The 17672-nt window shown below is 36.0% G+C and overlaps 2 protein-coding genes across 15 annotated transcripts in view; one reads left to right on the forward strand and one right to left on the reverse strand.

Moving 5' to 3' along the window:
* LOC116873486 (60S ribosomal protein L37a-like) overlaps nucleotides 1-16886 on the forward strand; it is a 35928-nt gene extending 19042 nt beyond the window's left edge. The window contains exon 2 of the mRNA XM_032867274.1: nucleotides 16547-16886. Within this exon, the coding sequence (XP_032723165.1) occupies nucleotides 16547-16849 (303 nt within the window). The 3' untranslated portion in view covers nucleotides 16850-16886. The remainder of the gene's footprint in view (nucleotides 1-16546) is intronic.
* Nucleotides 1-17672, reverse strand: part of ZNF644 (zinc finger protein 644) — a 104323-nt gene that overhangs the window by 48698 nt on the left and 37953 nt on the right. The gene's annotated exons all lie outside the window — the stretch shown is intronic.

Raw genomic sequence — 17672 nt, forward strand, 5'->3', positions numbered from 1 at the left:
CCAAAAGCAGACCTATATGTCACTTGACTTATGCAAAGGTAATCCTGTCGAGCAGTGGGGAGACAATCTTTTCAATAAATGGTGCTTCATACAATACATATCCCTAAGGAAATAAAGAAAAAAGAAAAAGAAAAAATGACCTCTGAACTATACATTAATACAGCTGACCCTTGAACAACATGGGTTTGAACTACTCAGGTCCACTTACACATGGATTTTTTTTCAGTAAAATAGTACAGTACTATAAATGTATTTTTCTTATGATTTTTTAAAAGATTTTATTTATTTGACAGAGAGAGACACAGCGAGAGAGATAACACAAGCAAGGGGAGTGGGAGAGGAAGAAGCAGGCCTCCCACGGAGCAGGGAGCCCAATGTGGGGCTCGATCCCAGGAGCCTGGGATCACGACCTGAGCCGAAGGCAGGTGCTTAATAAATGAGCCATCCAGGTGCCCCTTATGATCTTCTTATTAAGATTTTTTCTCTAGCTTACTTTATTTTAATAATATAGTATATAATACATATAACATACAAAATATGTGTTAATTGACTGTTCAGGTTATCAGTAAGGCTTCCTATCAACAGTAGCTAAGTTTTTTGGGAGTCAAAAGTTACCTATTGATTTTCAACTATGGATGGGTCAGTGCCCCAAACCCCATGTTGTTCAAGGGTCAAGTGTATATACAATCAGTTCTAGGTAGAAAGTAAATCTAAACAAATAAACAATATACAAAATAATATACAATAGTCAGTTCTAGGAAGAAAGTAAAAAGCAGAATAATAAAGTTTCTAGGACAGTGTCTTACAACCTCAGCACTAGTGACACTCTGGGCTAGGTAACTGTTTTGTGCATTATAGGATGTTTAGCATTCTGTGCACTGTAGGGTGTTTAGCAAGCATCCCTAGCCAACTCACTAGAAGACAGGAGTACTCCACTCACCTAGCTGTGAAAACTAAAAATGTCTCTGAACATTACCAAATTTTCTGCACCGGGAGGAAAGTGTCGGGTGAGTGATGGGAGAATTGCCTCTAGTTAAGAACCACTGTTCTAGAAGACAACATAAGAGATATTCCTCTCTTTGGAGCAGGGAAAGAATTCTTAAACAGGACAAAAGAAGCACTGACTATAAAGGAAAATAATGATAAACTGAACTACATTAAAATTATGACCTTCCTTTCATCAAAAATAATAATAGTTGGGACGCCTGGGTGGCTCAGGTGGTTAAGCAACTGCCTTCGGCTCAGGTCATGATCCCGGAATCCGGGGATCGAGTCCCGCATCAGGCTCCCAGCTCCATGAGGAGTCTGCTTCTCCCTCTGACTTTCTCCCCTGTCATTCTCTTTCTCACCCTCTATCAAATAAATAAATAAAATCTTAAAAAAAAAACTTAAAATAATAATAATAGTAGTGTAAAAATCAAGCCATTTTTCTAACAAATGTAACTCAACAAAGGTCTTTTATCTAGCACATATAAAAACTCCTAAAAACAAAATGACATAAGCACCAAAAGGAAAAAAGGGGCTCATATCCAGAAAGTATAGAACTCTTATAAATTAGGACTACAGAAAATTCAATAATAATAATTAATAAAAGGTGGGGGGGAAGAGACTTATTTGCAAAAGAGGATATTATAAACAGCCAGAATATTTATGAAAAAGTACAATCTTATTTCGAATCAGGGAAATACATCTTCCAGAAGAGCTACAATTAAAGAGGCTATTAATACCAAGCGCTGGTGAAAATACAGAGTAACACGAACCCTTATATCCTGTTGATGGGATAGGTACAACCATACTGAAAACAATTCTTGCATTATCTTCTAAATTTGAACCCAAATATGCCAACGACCCAGCTATTCCACTCCTGGTATCTAATCAACATAAATATTGTACATGTACCCCAACACGTACACGAATATTATGACAGTATTATTCAATCCAAATGTAAAAAGACAGTGATAAAATACAAGTGAGCTACGACTACTTCTGTAAATATCTATGAGCCTCCCAAACATAATGTTAAACAAAATAAGCAGAGACAAAATACTACTACTGTGTAATTCTATTTATATAAAAGTACAAAAGCAGATCTTAAAAAATATATTCTTTGAAGTCAGGCCAGTGGTTGCTCCAAAGAAATGAGAAAGAGAGAGTGATTGGGAAAGGAAACATAGGGAGTTTCTCAGTTGCTGATAATATTCTATTTCTTGATCTGTGGTAGTCATGGGGTGTTTACTTTGTGGTGATTCACTGAGCTGTACACTTACACGTTGTGCACTTTCTGGTATGTATTACATTTGAATCTTAAAAAGACACAGATCACGATCTTTTATATGCTGTATATGTAACCTAGAATACCTTAATTACAACTGCTTTAGCTATTATGATATTAGGCATCAACTATTTAGGAGTAAAAGTCATGTCTGGGGCGTAATAACTTTCTACATTTCTGGATCCTTTTCTCTATTTAAATAAAACAAATAAAATATCTTAAAAAGGATCGTCAGAGTATTATTTTCAGTATGCTGCAGAAAGACATAATTAAACACATTTGTATATTCTATTTTCCTATATGTTTAATTTGGTTTGATCACCTAAAAAGAAAAATCTAATTTCTTAGCTTTATATAAAATACACAGCTTGAAAAATTTTAACATAAAAATTGAAGATGTTTGTTTCTAATATTAAAAATTTTTCTTACACTTAGAGACAAAGAAGATTAAGGCAGAATATAAATGACGCCTAACTAAAAAGATATTTCTCTCAAAAACTGGAATGCTTCCCTCCCTACCAAACTAAGCCTTGGTTTTATTTTTATATTCCATATGGCATTTAATATAACTCAAGTTTACAACACCAATTATTATTTTGTTTACAAAATAAGAGTCAAATATTTATAATATTAAGTTGCTTAATATCAAATTGATCCCCTCTGAATTTAATCATTTATGTAGAACAGCCGTTAACAGCAGACAATTCGATTCATTTTTAAGCCAAGTAGTGCCACCAAGTGGTGGCAAATTTTTTTCTTAACATAACCGCTTTGAAGCAACAGAAAGTTACACTGAAAAATAGTATCAGAATGGAATAAAAAAATCAATCTGACAATAAATTTTAAGTAGATAAGTTTGCAAAATATTTGGTACAAAAGTTTAAAAAACAAAAAAAGGTCAATCTTCTTGGAAAACATCTGTATCACCCTAAAGAACCTATAGTTTCAAATTTAAATTTTTCTTAGAAAGCAAACAACTATGAATATAATGCTGGAGCGTTTACTTTTTGTTGCTTGTCTTTTAACTCCAGATTTTCTTAAAAGACTTAAATTGCTTTAGAACTTAGTAAAACACACACAGTAAGAGACCTGAAGGGTGTTTTAAAATTTTATTTATTTGAGGGGGGAGGGACAGAGGGAGAGAATTCCAAGCAGACTCTCCACTGAGCATAGACTCTGACCTAGGGATCGATCCCATGACCCCAAGACCTGGTCTGAGCTGAAACCAAGACTCAGAGGCTTAACCAGCTAGCCACCCAGGCACCTCTTGACCTGAAGGTTTTATAACACTATTACCCCCATTAAGTTTAAAGAGTTGTAAAGGATCTGTTCCGGCCTCTCCTTGGCTTATTGATCATCTTCCCATGTCTTTTCAAACTGTCTTCCCACCATGTGCATGTCTCTGTGTCCAAATATCCTTTTTTTCATAAGGACATCAGTTAGTTATAAGTGGGTTTGCCCCATCCTCCTTAATGACCTACCTTTAACTCGATAACCTCTGTAAATCCCTATCTCCAAATAAGGTTTACTCCAAGGTACCTACTTCAGGTCCTACCTAGAGGCAGTGGAGGTGAATTCATGGTTGGGGGAGGTGGTACAATTTGAAGCAATAACACTAATCATTTGTATTTTTGATGACTGCATTTTCTTACTTAAAAAGACTTAATAGGGGCACCTGAGTGGCTCAATCAGTTAAGCATCTGCCTTCAGCTCAGGTCATGATTCCAGGGTCCTGGGATTGAGCCCCACATCACTGGGCTCTCTGCTCAATGGGGAGGCCTACTTCTCCCTCTCCCTCTGCCTGCCATTCCCTCTGCTTGTGCATGCACATGCTCTTTCACTGTCAAATAAATGAATAAATCCTTTTAAAAAATAGATGGGGTGCCTGAGTGGCTCAGTCAGTTGGACATCTGCCTTTATTTTAGCTCAGGTCATGATCTCAAGGTCCTAGGATCAAACCCCGTGCCTGGCTCCCTGTCAGGCGGAGAGTCTGCCTCTCCCTTTGCCCACCCTGCCTTGTGCTCTCTCCCTCTCACTCTCTCAAAGTCCTTAAAAAAATAAATAAATAAAAGACAAAATAGCTCTTAGAAATTATTAAATGAGGGGCACCTGGGTGGTCAGTTAGTTGAACATCCCACTCTTGGTTTTAGCTCAGGTGATGATCTCAGTGTCATGGGCTCCAAGCTCAGCATGGAGTCTGCTTGAGACTCTCTCCCTCTAAAATAAATAAATCTTTTATAAAAATTATTAAATGATGAATACTTGTGATATTGTGATTTATAAGAGACATATATGGTCTTTCTCCCTGTTTCTGGCATAGTGCTCATAAAACCCTTAGGAATTTCCCAAGAGTAGAGAGTTATAAAGATGTCTTTTGCTATATTAGTGAGATGGCTTTTGGAAATCACCTAAGGTTGGGAACTGCTAGCCAGAGGGCACCATGCTAACTATGTGGCTTACCCACCGGAACTCTGGAGGGGAGATGGGTTAGAAGCTGGGTCAACTGACTTCTGCTAGTGATTTAATCAATCCTGCAAATATAATGAAGCCACCGTATAAGCCCTAAAGGATGGGGCTTGGAGAGTTTCTGGGTTGGCAAACAGGGATGTGCTGAGAAAGTGGTGAGCCTAGAAAAGACAATATAGAAAAGACAATGGAAGCTCCACACTTCTTCCCATATATCTTGGCCTATGACTCTCTTCTGTCTGTTCTGTCTGTTCCTGAGTTATATCCTTTTATAATAAACTGGAAATCTAGTAAGTAAACTGGTTCCCTGAGTTCTGTGAGCTGCTGTAGCAAATTAATCAACCCACAGAGGGGGTCACGGAAACCCCTGATTTATACCAATGGGTCTGAGATACAGGTAACAAGGTAACAACCTGGACTTGCAACTGGCATCATAGGTCTTCCTCCAACTATATGCATAGATCATTTCCTTTAGTTCCAATGATCTCAGTTCTTAGATCATCCTAAATAAAAAAGCACCCTTAGTCACTCTTCATCCCCCTCTCTGGTTTTCTTTTTCTTCAAAGTACTTACTAATAAGAGCAGGTTATACAGTTATTTGATTACCTGTTTTTTCTCCCCCACTACAAAGTAAGCATGAGGGCAAAGACTAATGATTTGTTCGTTGATGTACCCCTGACATCTAAAACAGTACCTAGTGTGACTACTGTATTTGTGTAGTGTCACAAGCATAAAGAATTTTTAAAAAATTAATGCTTCCTGGCATGCTTGAGTGGCCCAGTCGGTTAAGCAGCTGCCTTCGGCTCAGGTCATGATCTCAGGATCCGGGGATCAAGCCCCACGTCAGGCTCCTTGCTCAGCAGAGAGCCTGCTTCTCCCTCTCCCTCTGCCTGCCACTCTGCCTACTTGTGCTATCTCTCTGTCAAATAAATAAATAAAATCTTTAAACAAAATAATGCATCTGCTTCCTAACTGGATCTATTGGCTCCTTTCTAATCAGTTCTTCACATCCAGAGGCAGAGTGACCTTTTCAAACTCACTACTTCTCTATGGAACCCAACATTTTCCTCTCTCACAGAACAGTCCCAAGTCTTTATCACAGCTGAAAAGGCTTTGCTGGATCCTGTCTACCTTTCCATCTGGTCTCACAGTTTTCAGGGATTCAACCACTCTGGCCCTCTCTCAAATTCCCCAGTGTGTCCCTTCTCATCACAGGGCCCCTGCACATGTAATTCCCCTGATTTGGAATCCTCTGCTCTCCTCTCCCCAGCCCTCCATCACATAAACAGTTAACTCCTAAGCTTCCTTCAGATCATGGTTCTAAATGTCACTTACTCTGGGAAGCCTTCCTCAAGCACTCTGTCAAGTTCCTTTGTCATAGGCTTTTGAAGAAAAGAAGTGTTCCTTTCAGAGCTCCAATGTCTTTAAAATATTTAATTTATAACATTTTTGATTAACATATTTCTCCCAATGAACCTAAGTTCTAAGAGAACAGGAATCAAATTTTTGTTGTGTATACCGTGTTTCCAGCAACTAGAAGGTGCTTGAATACCTAAATAAAAAGACACAGACAAAGCAGGCTAACAATAAGTGAATAATAAAGCCTGTAATCAATTATGAGAATCAACAAAGCAAACTTTCTTTTTTATTAACTTTGTTTTATCCAGACACGTTGCCTGTTTCTAGATAACTGCCTACCTCTAGCCATCTGTGTGTGCACAAAAGAGAAAAACTTATTTAATATTTCTACTAATTAGAATATAAGAGTAATATAAATCTTTACAACATTTGTCATTGTATCATTTTTTTTAATGAGGAAACCCTGACACTTAAAACCACCTAGATGGACCTTAAAGGCATTATGCTAAGTGAGGGGTGCCTGGGTGGCTCAGTCATTAAGCTAAGCGTTTGTCTTTGGCTCAGGTCATGAACCCAGCATTGTGGGATGGAGCCCCATTGGGCTTCCTGCTTGGTGGGAAGCCTGCTTTCCCTCTCCTAGTCACCTGCTTGTGTTCCCTCTCTCGCTGTGTCTCTGTCAAATAAATAAAAAAATAAATAAAATCTTAAAAAAAAAAGGCATTATGCTAAGTGAAATAAATCAGAGAAAGACAAATAATGTATGACTTAAACAATATGTGGAACCTAAAAGGAAAAAAAAATTCACAAAGAGATCAGATTTATGGTTACCAGAGGTGGGGTGGTAGTGGGAGGGGGAAATTGGGAAAGGTGACCAAAAAATACAACCTCCAGTTACAAGACAAGTAAGTACCAGAGATGTACTATACAACATGATGACTATGGTTAACACTGCCATAGGACATACAGGAAAGTTGTTAAGAATGTAATTCTTAAGAGCTCTCATCACACACAAAAAATTCTTTTTCTCTTTTTTTGTTTTTTCTATTTTATCTATGTGATGATGGATGCTAACTAAACTCACGGCAGTAATCGTTTCACAATGCGACTAAACCCCTGAACAACACAGGTTTGACTGTGTAGGTCCAGTTTTAAGCAGTATTTCAGAGTACAATACTATAAGTGTGTTTTCTCTTCCTTACAAAATTTCCTAATAACATTTTTTTCTCTAGCTTATTTTAAGAACAGAATCTAACACACAAAGTATGTGTTAATCAACTCTTCATGTTATTGGTTAAGTCTTCTGATCAACAGTTGCCTATTATTATTTAAGCTGCTAGAGAGTCAAAAGTTATATACATGGATTTTCTACTGCAGGGCATCAGCACCCATAACCCCCATATCATTCAAGGGTCAACTGCATATGACAGTCAATCTATTATGTTGTACCCCTTAAACTTATATAGTGATATATGTGAATTATATCTCAATAAAACTAAAAAAATTAAAAACTAACAATAGAGGGAAAAAAATCAACATGCAAAGGTCAACTACATTTCCATAAAAAGACAATGGCCATCCTGAAAAAACATTAAGAAAATGATACCATTTCCAAAAGCATAAAAAAATATATAGTATCGGGGTTTCTCAGTGGCACAGTTAAGTGTCCAACTCTTGATTAACTTGGGTCTCAATCTCAGGGTCATGAGTCCAAGTCCCGCCCTGGGCTCCACACCGGGTGGGGAGCCTATTTAAAAATTAATTAATTAAACAAATATTTAGGAATAAACTTAACCTAAGAGGATAAAGACTTGTATACTGAAAACATTTAAAAAAAAATTCTTAATAAAGAAATTAAAGATGACAAAAATAAATGAAAAGACATCCAATGTTCATGAATTAGGAGACTTAGTAACATTAAAATGTTAATAGTATTCAAAGTAGATTTAATGCAAACCTTATGACTATATCAGTAGCATTTCTTCAGACATAGGAAATTTCATTCTAAAACTTACATGGAATTTCAAGGGACCCTAAATAGCCAAAACAATCTTGAAAATGAAGAACAAAGTTACAGGTCTCATGTTTTCTGATTTTAAAAATTACCACAAAGCTACAGTAATCAAAATAGTGTGGCAGTGGCATAAAGACAAACATACTGATGAGTGGACTATAACAGATAGCCCAGAAATATACTTTCATATATAAGGTCAAATGATTCTTGACAAGGATGCCAACAACATTTAAAAGGCATAGATAGTCTTCTCAACAAATGATGTTGAGAAACCCAAATAAACATGCAAAAGGATGAAATTGGACTCTTTCAAATGTTGAATCCATTCACTTACCTGGGATAAATCCTACCTATTTTTAGTGTATAATTGTTTTTATACATTGTTTTGCTCAATTTGCCAATATTTTGTTGAAAATTTTTTGCATCTAGGTTCATCAGAGACATTAATCTGTAGTTTTCTTGTTTTTGTACTGTCTCTACTAGTTTTGATATCAGTGTAATATTAGCTTCATAAAATGAAATGGAAAGTGTTCCCTCTTCCATTTTCTGGAAAGGATAAGATAGAATTGCTGTTAATTCTTCTTAAAATTGTTTACAGTAATTCTCCAGCTTGGAATTTTCCACTAAAACTTGAATACTAGAAAAGTTACCCATGTAAAACTTACTGTCTTGGCCTTTAGATTTCTTTTTGGGGGAGTTTCACAATTCTAAATTCAATGTTCTTGACAGTTACTGGGTTATTAAATATAAATTTCATATTGAGTGAGTTGTGGTTGGTTGTATTTTAAGATACTGGGCCATTTCATCCAAATTGTTAAATTTTGCTTGTAAGTTGTTTACAGTAAGCTCTTATTTTCCTTTACTGTCTATAATGGTCTACAGTGATACCCCATTACATTATTTTTATCCACTTTCTTTTTGTCAGTCCTGCTAGAAGTTCATCAATGTATTGATTTTTCAAATAGTAGCTTTTTGTTTCAGTGATTTTTCTTTTAATTTCATTTATTTCTACTCTTAAATTTATTATTTTCTTCTGCTTGCTTTGGGTTTGTTTTGCTTTTCATTTTCTACCACGTGAACATTTTTTTTTTTCAAATGTAACATTTAATACTATAAATTTCTCAGCACTGCTTTAGCTGTATTCCACATATTTTGATATGTTGTATTTTCCTTTTCATTCTTTTTTTTAATTTTGAGAATTTTTAAGCAATGGATTATTTAGAATTGTGTTAATTTTCAGTCAAGAGAGGTATTTCTGTTATTGATCTCTAATTTGATTCCATTATGGTCAGAGAATATACTGTGTATAAAACAATATTGTTCAGGTTTGTTTTACTGTTGAAGATGTTGTCTAACTTCATGAGTATTTCACGGGCACTTGAATAAAATATGTATCCCATGTTGCTAGGTGGGATGTTCTATATAGGTCATTTAGATCCCGTTGCTTTACTGTGTTCAGATTTTTTATATTCTTGATGATTTTATGCCTAATAGTTGTATCAGCTGTTAAGAGGAGATATTGAAGTCTTCAATTACAATTGTGGATTCATCTCTTCCTTTTTCAGCTTTATCAGTTTTTTTGGTGTGTGTGTGTGTGTGTGTGTGTTTAGTGTAGATTATGGCTCTATTATTTGGTACATACACATTCAGGGTCATTATGTCTTTCTGGTAGACTGATGCTTTTATCATTACTTAATCTCCTCTTGGTCCCTGGTAATTTTCTTTGTTCTGAAGTCTACTTTATCATAATTTAATGTAACCATTCTTGCTTCTTTTTTACGTTAATGGTTGCATGGTATAGTCTTTTATATCTTTTTCAGCCAATTTATGTCACTGAATTTGAAGTAAATTTCTTGTAAGCTACATATAGTATGGCTGTACATCTTTTATCCACTCTGTCATTTTCTTTCTTTTGATGGATATATTTATAACATTTACATTTAAAGTAATTTCCAACATACAGATTAAATGTTCCTATTTACCTGTGGCAGGTATGACTGTGTTAGAAAAGCCACTTGAAAACGACATGAATAATGACTCAATATAGAGAATGTGAATAAAGAGATGAAAATGCACAGAGCCTAAGAGACCTGTAGACACCATCAAGTTTACCAACCTATTTATAATGAGACACCAAGAAAGAGGTGAAAGAGTATTTTAAAAAATAATGACGATAAATATCCAAAATTTGATAAAAGACATGAAACTAAATAGCCAACAAACTCAACAAACTCCAAGTAGGAAAACTCAAAATAGATCCAGACTAAATCATATTAACATAAAATGGTCAAAACACAAACACAAAGGATGAATAATAAACACAGAAGGAGAGAAGCAATTAGTCGCATACATTGGGTCCTAAGAAGACAAAAAGCTAATTTCTCCTCAAATACCAGGGAGGCTACAAAGCATCAACATAAGGAAGTGGTAAAAGAAAAAACTTTTTACCCAAAAATTCAATAGCCACCAAAATTATCCTTCAAAAAAGGGGGGGGGGATTAAGATAGTCTCAGCAAAACAGAAGCTGAAGAGAGTTAACCACTAGAAGACCTGCCCCACAAGAAATGTTAAAGTGAATCCTTCAGGCTACAGAACACACTATATGGTAACTCAAAGGTATAAAAAGAAGTAAAGAACAACAGTAAAGACAATTACATAGGCAAACCTAAAAGCCAGTACTACTGTGTAAAGTAACTTGGGACAGTAACACCAAAACAGAAGAGGGATGGAGCTGTATAGATAAGTCTTTACACTACGAACACAAAGCTGGTATTAATTTAAACTAGATTACTGTAATCTTAAAATGTTAACTATAATTACCAAGGTAAACACAATAACTAAAAAATATACATAAAAGGAAATAAGAAGAAAGTCAAAATGATGCATAACACAAAGATCAATTAACAAACCCCCAAACCAGTAAGGGATAGAACAACCACACAGATTTTGAATAAGGAAATAGAGAACTTGATTAACACTACAGACCAAGCGAACCTAACAGACATATACAGAATAATCTACCCCAAAACAGCAGAATATACTTTCTTTTCAAAGTATGCATGAACATTTTTTAGGACAGACCACATCAGGCCACAAAATAAGTCATAAAAATTCAAGACTGAAATGATACAAATACCTTTTCTGACCACAAAGGAATGAAATTAGAAATCAGCACAAAGAAAACCGGAAATCCACAAATCGGTGAAAATTTAACATTCTTAAACAGCCAAAGGGTCAAGACAAAGAAAAAAAGGGAAATTAGAAAATACCTTGAGACATGGGGCACCTGAGTGACTCCGTGGGTTAAAGCCTCTGCCTTCGTCTCAGGTCATGATCCCAGGGTCTTGGGATGGAGTCCCGCATTGGGCTCTCTGCTCAGCAGGAAGCCTGCTTTCCGCCCTCCGCTTTGTCCCTCGCCCCTCCCCTCACCTGCCTCTCCGCCTACTAGTGATTTCTGTCAAATACATAAATAAAAATCTTAAAAAAAAAAAAGAAAGAAAATACCTTGATACAAATGAAAATGAAAACACAACAAACCAAAACTTGAGGGACACAATGAAAGCAATGCTAACAGATAATTATACAGTTGTAAATACTTAGATTAAAAAAGAAAAAAGATCTTAAATCAATAACCTAATTTTACAATTCTAGAAATTAGAAAAGGAAAACATTAACCCAAAGCTAGAAGAAGCAAACAGTAAAGATTAAAGCAGTAATAAATGGCATAGAGAACACAAAAACAATAGGAAAAAACCCAATGAAACAAAGGTTGGCTTTATGAAAAGATCAACAAAATCAACAAGCCCTCTGTCAGGAATTAATTAAGAAAAAAAAGATTCAATTAAATCAGAAATGAAAGGGGATGTTATAAACAAGGTCACGGAAGTAAAGAGAATTACAAAAAAATACTATGAACAACTGAACACCAAAAAATTGGATAACCAACAATAAATGGATAAATTTCTAGGAACGTGCAACCTACAAAGACTGAATCATGAAGCAATAAAAAAATATGAACAGACCTATAACTAGTAAGGAAACCGAAGCAGTAATCAAATCCCATTCTCCCAAAAAGGAAAGTCCAAGACTCAATTGCTTCGCTGGAGAGTTCTACCAAATATTTAAAGAATTAACACCAATTCTCTTGAAACTCTCCCCAAAAAATTGAAGAGGAGGAAACATTTCCAAGCTCATTCAATGGGGCCAGCACTACCCTGGTTTAACCAAAGTCAAAGACAAAAAAACTATAGACCAGTATCTTTGACGAATATTGATACCAAAAAATTCTGAACAACCTAAAAGCAACCTGATTTCAAAAGCACACTGAAAGGATTATTACACCATGAGTAAGTGGGATTTTTCACTGGAATGAAAAGATGACTGAACATATGAAAGTCAATCAGTATAATATACCACACATTAACAGAATGAACAAATACAACATAAATCATCTCAATTGATGCAGAAAAAACACTTAACAAAATATGACACCATTTCATAATAAACAAAACTCTCAATAAACTAGAATAGAAGAAATCTACCTCAACATAATGAAGTCTACTTACAAAAAAACACAAGAGCTAAAATCATACTCAGTGGTGAAATACTGAAAGCTTTTCCTCTAACACAAAGAATAAGACAAGACCATCTGCTCTTGCTACTCCTATCAAACATATAGTACAGGAAGTCCTAGCAAGAGCAGTCAGGCAAGGAAAAAAAAAATTCAAATTAGAAAAAAAAAATTATCTCTTTTCAAAGACAACATGACCTTGTGTAGAAACCAAAAAAACCACCAAAAAAAACGGTTATAACTAATAAACAAATTCACCAATGTAGGATATAAAATTAACACACAAAAATCAGTTGTGTCTATACATTAACAATAAGCAGCCTAAAAATTTAAGAATCTCATTTACAAAAGCATCAAAAAGAATAAAAAGCTTAGGAATAAACTTAACCAAGGAGATGAAAGACTTGTTAACCAAGGAGATGAAAGACTTGTGCAGTGAAAACCACAGAAAAAAATGCTGAAAAATGTTAAAAAAAAAAATGGAAAAATATTTAGTGTTCAAGTATTGGGAGACTTAATATTAAGATGTCCATATTATCCAAAGCAATCAACAGATTCAACATAATCACTATCAAATTCCCAGTGGCTTTTTTTCTTTTTTTGCAGAAGTAGATAAATTCACCCTAAAATTCAAATATTAAGAGCTCCCAGGGCACATGGGTGGCTCAGTCTTCAAAAGCATCTGCCTTCAGCTCAGGTCATGATCCCGGGGTCCTGGGGTAGAGCCCCTCATAGGCTGCCCTGCTCAGTGGGGAGCCTGCGTCTCCCTCTCCCATTCTGGTTCCCCCTGCTTATGTTCCCTCTCTCACTGTCATTCTCCCTGTCAAATAAATAAATAAACTCTTAAAAAGAAAAATCAAGAGATCTCAAGGGAAAGCAATTTTGAAAAAGAACAACAAAGTTGCATGTCTCATATCTATTAATTTAAAAATAAATTTACAATGCTACAGTAATCAAAACACTCTGGTAATGGCATAGAGACAAACAGATCAAAGGAACAAAAGACAGACCCTGGAAATACACTCACAAAACAGTCAAATGATCTCTGCCAAGGATGCCGAGACCATTCAATGAAAAATGGACAGACTCTTCAACAAAGGGTGCTGGGAAAACCGGATAAACACATACAAAAGGTTGAAGTTTACACCATAAATAAAACTTAACTCACTATGAATCAAAGACCTAAACATAAGACCTGAAACTATAAAACTCCCAAGAGAAAACATAGAGGAAAAAGTTCTGTGACATCATCAAACTTGACAATAAGTTCTTGGATACAGAAAGCAGAGACAACAAAACAGAAATAGACAAATGGAAGTACATCAAACTTAAAAACTTCTGTGTATCAAAGCACACAATCAACTGAGTCAATAGGCAGGTGATCTACAGCATGGGAGAAAATATTACCAAACTGTAGATATAAGTATTTAATGTCTAGAAAATATTAAAAAATTCTTACAAAACAAAAACCCCCCAAATAACCCAATTAAAATTTGAGTTGAATAGGTGTTTCTCTAAATATGATCTAAAAATGGCCAAGAAACATGAAAAAATGCCCAACATCATTAATCATCAGAGAAATGCAAATTGAAACCATGAGGTATCACTGCACATCCATTAGGATGGTTGTGATAACAGAAAATGACAAATGTTGGTTAAGGTGTGTGCATTGTTGGTGGGACTGTAAAGTGGTGAAAAAACAGATGGACATTCCTGGAAAACTTAGAAATGGAATTATCATATGATCCAGCAATAACACTTTGAGGTATATATTCAAAAAAAATTTCAAAGAGTCTTGAAGAATATTTGCACACCCATGCTCATAACAACACTATTCACAATAGCCAAGAGATGAAGCAATCCAATGTCTACTGATGGATGAATCAATAAAGGAAATGTGGTATATGACACACTGAAATATTATACAGCCTTAAACAGGGGGGAAAAAATCCCGTCACATGCTACCCAATGGATGAACCTTAAGAACATTACACAGAATGAAACAAGTCAGTCCCCAAAAGACTAATATTGTATGATTCCACCTATATGAGTTATCTAAAGTAGTCAAATTCATGAAAACAGAAAGTAGAATGTGATCACCAATGGCTGGGGAAAGGGGTAAAAAGGGAATTTGCTGTTTAATGGGTACAGAGTCTCAGATTTGCAAGATGAAAAAGTTCTGGATATCTGTTTCATAACAGTGTGAATATACTTAATACTACTGAACTACACACTTATAAAATGATTAAGATGCACACAGCAGCACTATTCAAAATAGATTAAAAGTGTAAGCAACCCAAATGTCCATCCAAAGATGAACAGGTAGAGAATCTATAGCATAGCCATACAATAAAATATTATTCAGGCATAAAAAGAAGTACCAGGGTGCTTGAGTGGCTCAGTTGGTTAAGTGTCCGACTCTTGGTATTGGCTCAGGTCATGATCTCATGGGTCCTGAGATGGAGCCCTGGGAAGGGATCTCAGCTCAGCAAGCCATCTGAAGATTCTCTCCTTCTGCCTCTCCTCCCACCACTTACGCATGCACTTTCTCTAAAACAAATAAATAAATCTTTAAAAAAAGAAAAAAAAGGGAAAGAACGAAGCACCTACATACTACAACATGGATGAACCTCGAAAATGTTATGCTGCATCTGGCTGGCTCAGTAGACAGAGTGTGCAGCTCTTGATCTCAGGGTTGTGAGTCCGAGCCCCATGTTAGAGTAGAGCTTACTTAAAAAATTAAAATCAGGGGCGCCTGGGTGGCTTAGTGGGTTAAGCCTCTGCCTTTGGCTCAGGTCATGATCTCAGGGTCCTGAGATCAAGCCCTGCATGGGGCTCTCTGCTCAGCAGGGAGCCTGCTTCTCCCTCTCCACCTGCCTCTCTGACTACTTGTGATATCTCTCTCTGTGTGTCAAATAAATAAAATCTTTTTAAAAAAATTAAAATTAAAAAAATTTATTATTGAGGTTCCTGGGTGGTTCAGTTGGTTAAGTAAGCATCTAACTTCCACTGAGGTCATGACCTCAGGGTCCTGGGTTCGAGCCCCACGTCAGGCTCTCCACTCATCAAGGAATAATCTTCTCCCTCTCCCTCTGCCCCTTAGCCTGCTCATGCTTGCTCACATGCTCTCTAATAAATAAATATTTAAAAACAAACAAAACACTCCAAAAAGAACCAATATTATGGTTAAGTGAAAGAAGCTAGACACAAGTGTTACATGCTATATAATTCCTTTTATATGAAATATCCAGGACAGGTAAAGTCATAGAGATAAAAAGCAGATTAGTGGTTTCCAGGGACTGGCGGGGGGGGTGGGGGGGGGGGAGAATGAGGACTGACTGCTTAATGGGTTTCCTTGGGTATGATGAAATATAATGGAACTAGTTAGAGGTGATAATTGCACAATACTGCAAATCTAAAAAGTCACTCGATTTTTTACTTTAAAATTAATAACATATTTTAGGTGAGTCCTATCTTGGAAAAAAATCAAGTGTATTACCATATACTAACAATGAACATACAGAATATGAAATTAAAATCACAATGCTAGCTCCAAAAAAACCAAAATATGTGATAAACTGAGCCTCATAAAAATTTAGAACTTTAAAGATGCTGTTAAGAAGACAAAAATACAAAGTATAGACTGGGATGGGACAAAGTACTTAGAAAAACCCTATCTAACAAAGGACGGGTAGCTAGAATACGTAATTCTCAAAAGAACAGTAAAAAATAATAAACAATCCAACCAGACAATGAGCAAAAGACATGAACAGACATTTCACCTAAGATAAAAATGCACATAATCACTTAAAAGGATGTTGAGCATCATTAGTCATTAGGGAAATGTAAATGTAAAACACAATGAGAGCTCTCTCAAGTTTGCAACAGTGTGGTTAAATGCATCAAGAAGGTCAGAATCATAGGTAAATACGGGACCCATTACGGTCCCTCACTCAGGAAAATGGTGAGGAGTGAAATAGGTCAGTGTGCCAAATACACCTGCTCCCTCTGTGGCAAAACCAAGAGGAAAAGACAAGCTGTCAGGAGCTGGTATTGTGGTTCCTACATGAAAAGAGCAGCCAGTGGTGCGTGGACCTACCAATACAACACCACTCCTGCTGTCACAGTGAAGTGCGCCATCAGAAGACTGAAGGAGTTGAAAGACCAGTAGAAGTTCCACCTTTTGAAACACTGCTAGCCCATAATAAATGGGTTAATCCATTAACAAAACTACTTTGGCTTGTTGTTATATTTATTAATTGGATGTTCTGATTTGCACTGCATTAATTTTGCTTTCTCAAAAGACTTGGAAATGTAAAATCCTTCTTAAAAAAAATGCACCAATAAATACCACTTTTCACCGATTAGACTGGCATGGATTAAAACATGAGTTAATAATACTTGGTGGGGTGTGGAGAAAGATATTCTCAAACACTGCTAACAAATTTTTTTTTTTTTTTTTTAAGATTTCATTTCTTTGACAGAGACACAGCGAAAGAGGGAACACAAGCAGGGAGAAGCAGGCTTCCTGCCGAGAGGAGAGCACAATACAGGACTCGATTCCAGGATCCTGGGATCATGACCTGAGCAGAAGGCAGACGCCCAACGACTGAGCCACCCAGGCGCCCCTGCTAGCAAAAATATTAAGCGATATAATCTCATTGCAATTTTGCAGTATCAGAAATTAAAGTGCACATATACACTGACCCAGTAATCCATTGCTACAAATTATCTTACATTCTCACACAATTCCAATAATGTAGTGAAGAATATTTATTGCAGCACTGCATATACAAGCAAAAAACCTTTAGATTTACCGAAGTGTCTCTATCAACAAGGAAACAATTATATTAATGTAATCCATATATGGAAAAATGTCCAAGACATATGGCAAATGGAAAGAGAAAGATGCAGAATACGTATCAACTATTTCTGATAATTTACAGGGAACACAGTGCTGGGTGAGAGAGTTTACTCATTCTAAACATCTATAC

This window comes from Lontra canadensis, unplaced genomic scaffold, assembly GCF_010015895.1.
Source record: "Lontra canadensis isolate GAN:19392208 unplaced genomic scaffold, GSC_riverotter_1.0 scaffold33, whole genome shotgun sequence".
NCBI classification, from domain to species: domain Eukaryota; kingdom Metazoa; phylum Chordata; class Mammalia; order Carnivora; family Mustelidae; genus Lontra; species Lontra canadensis.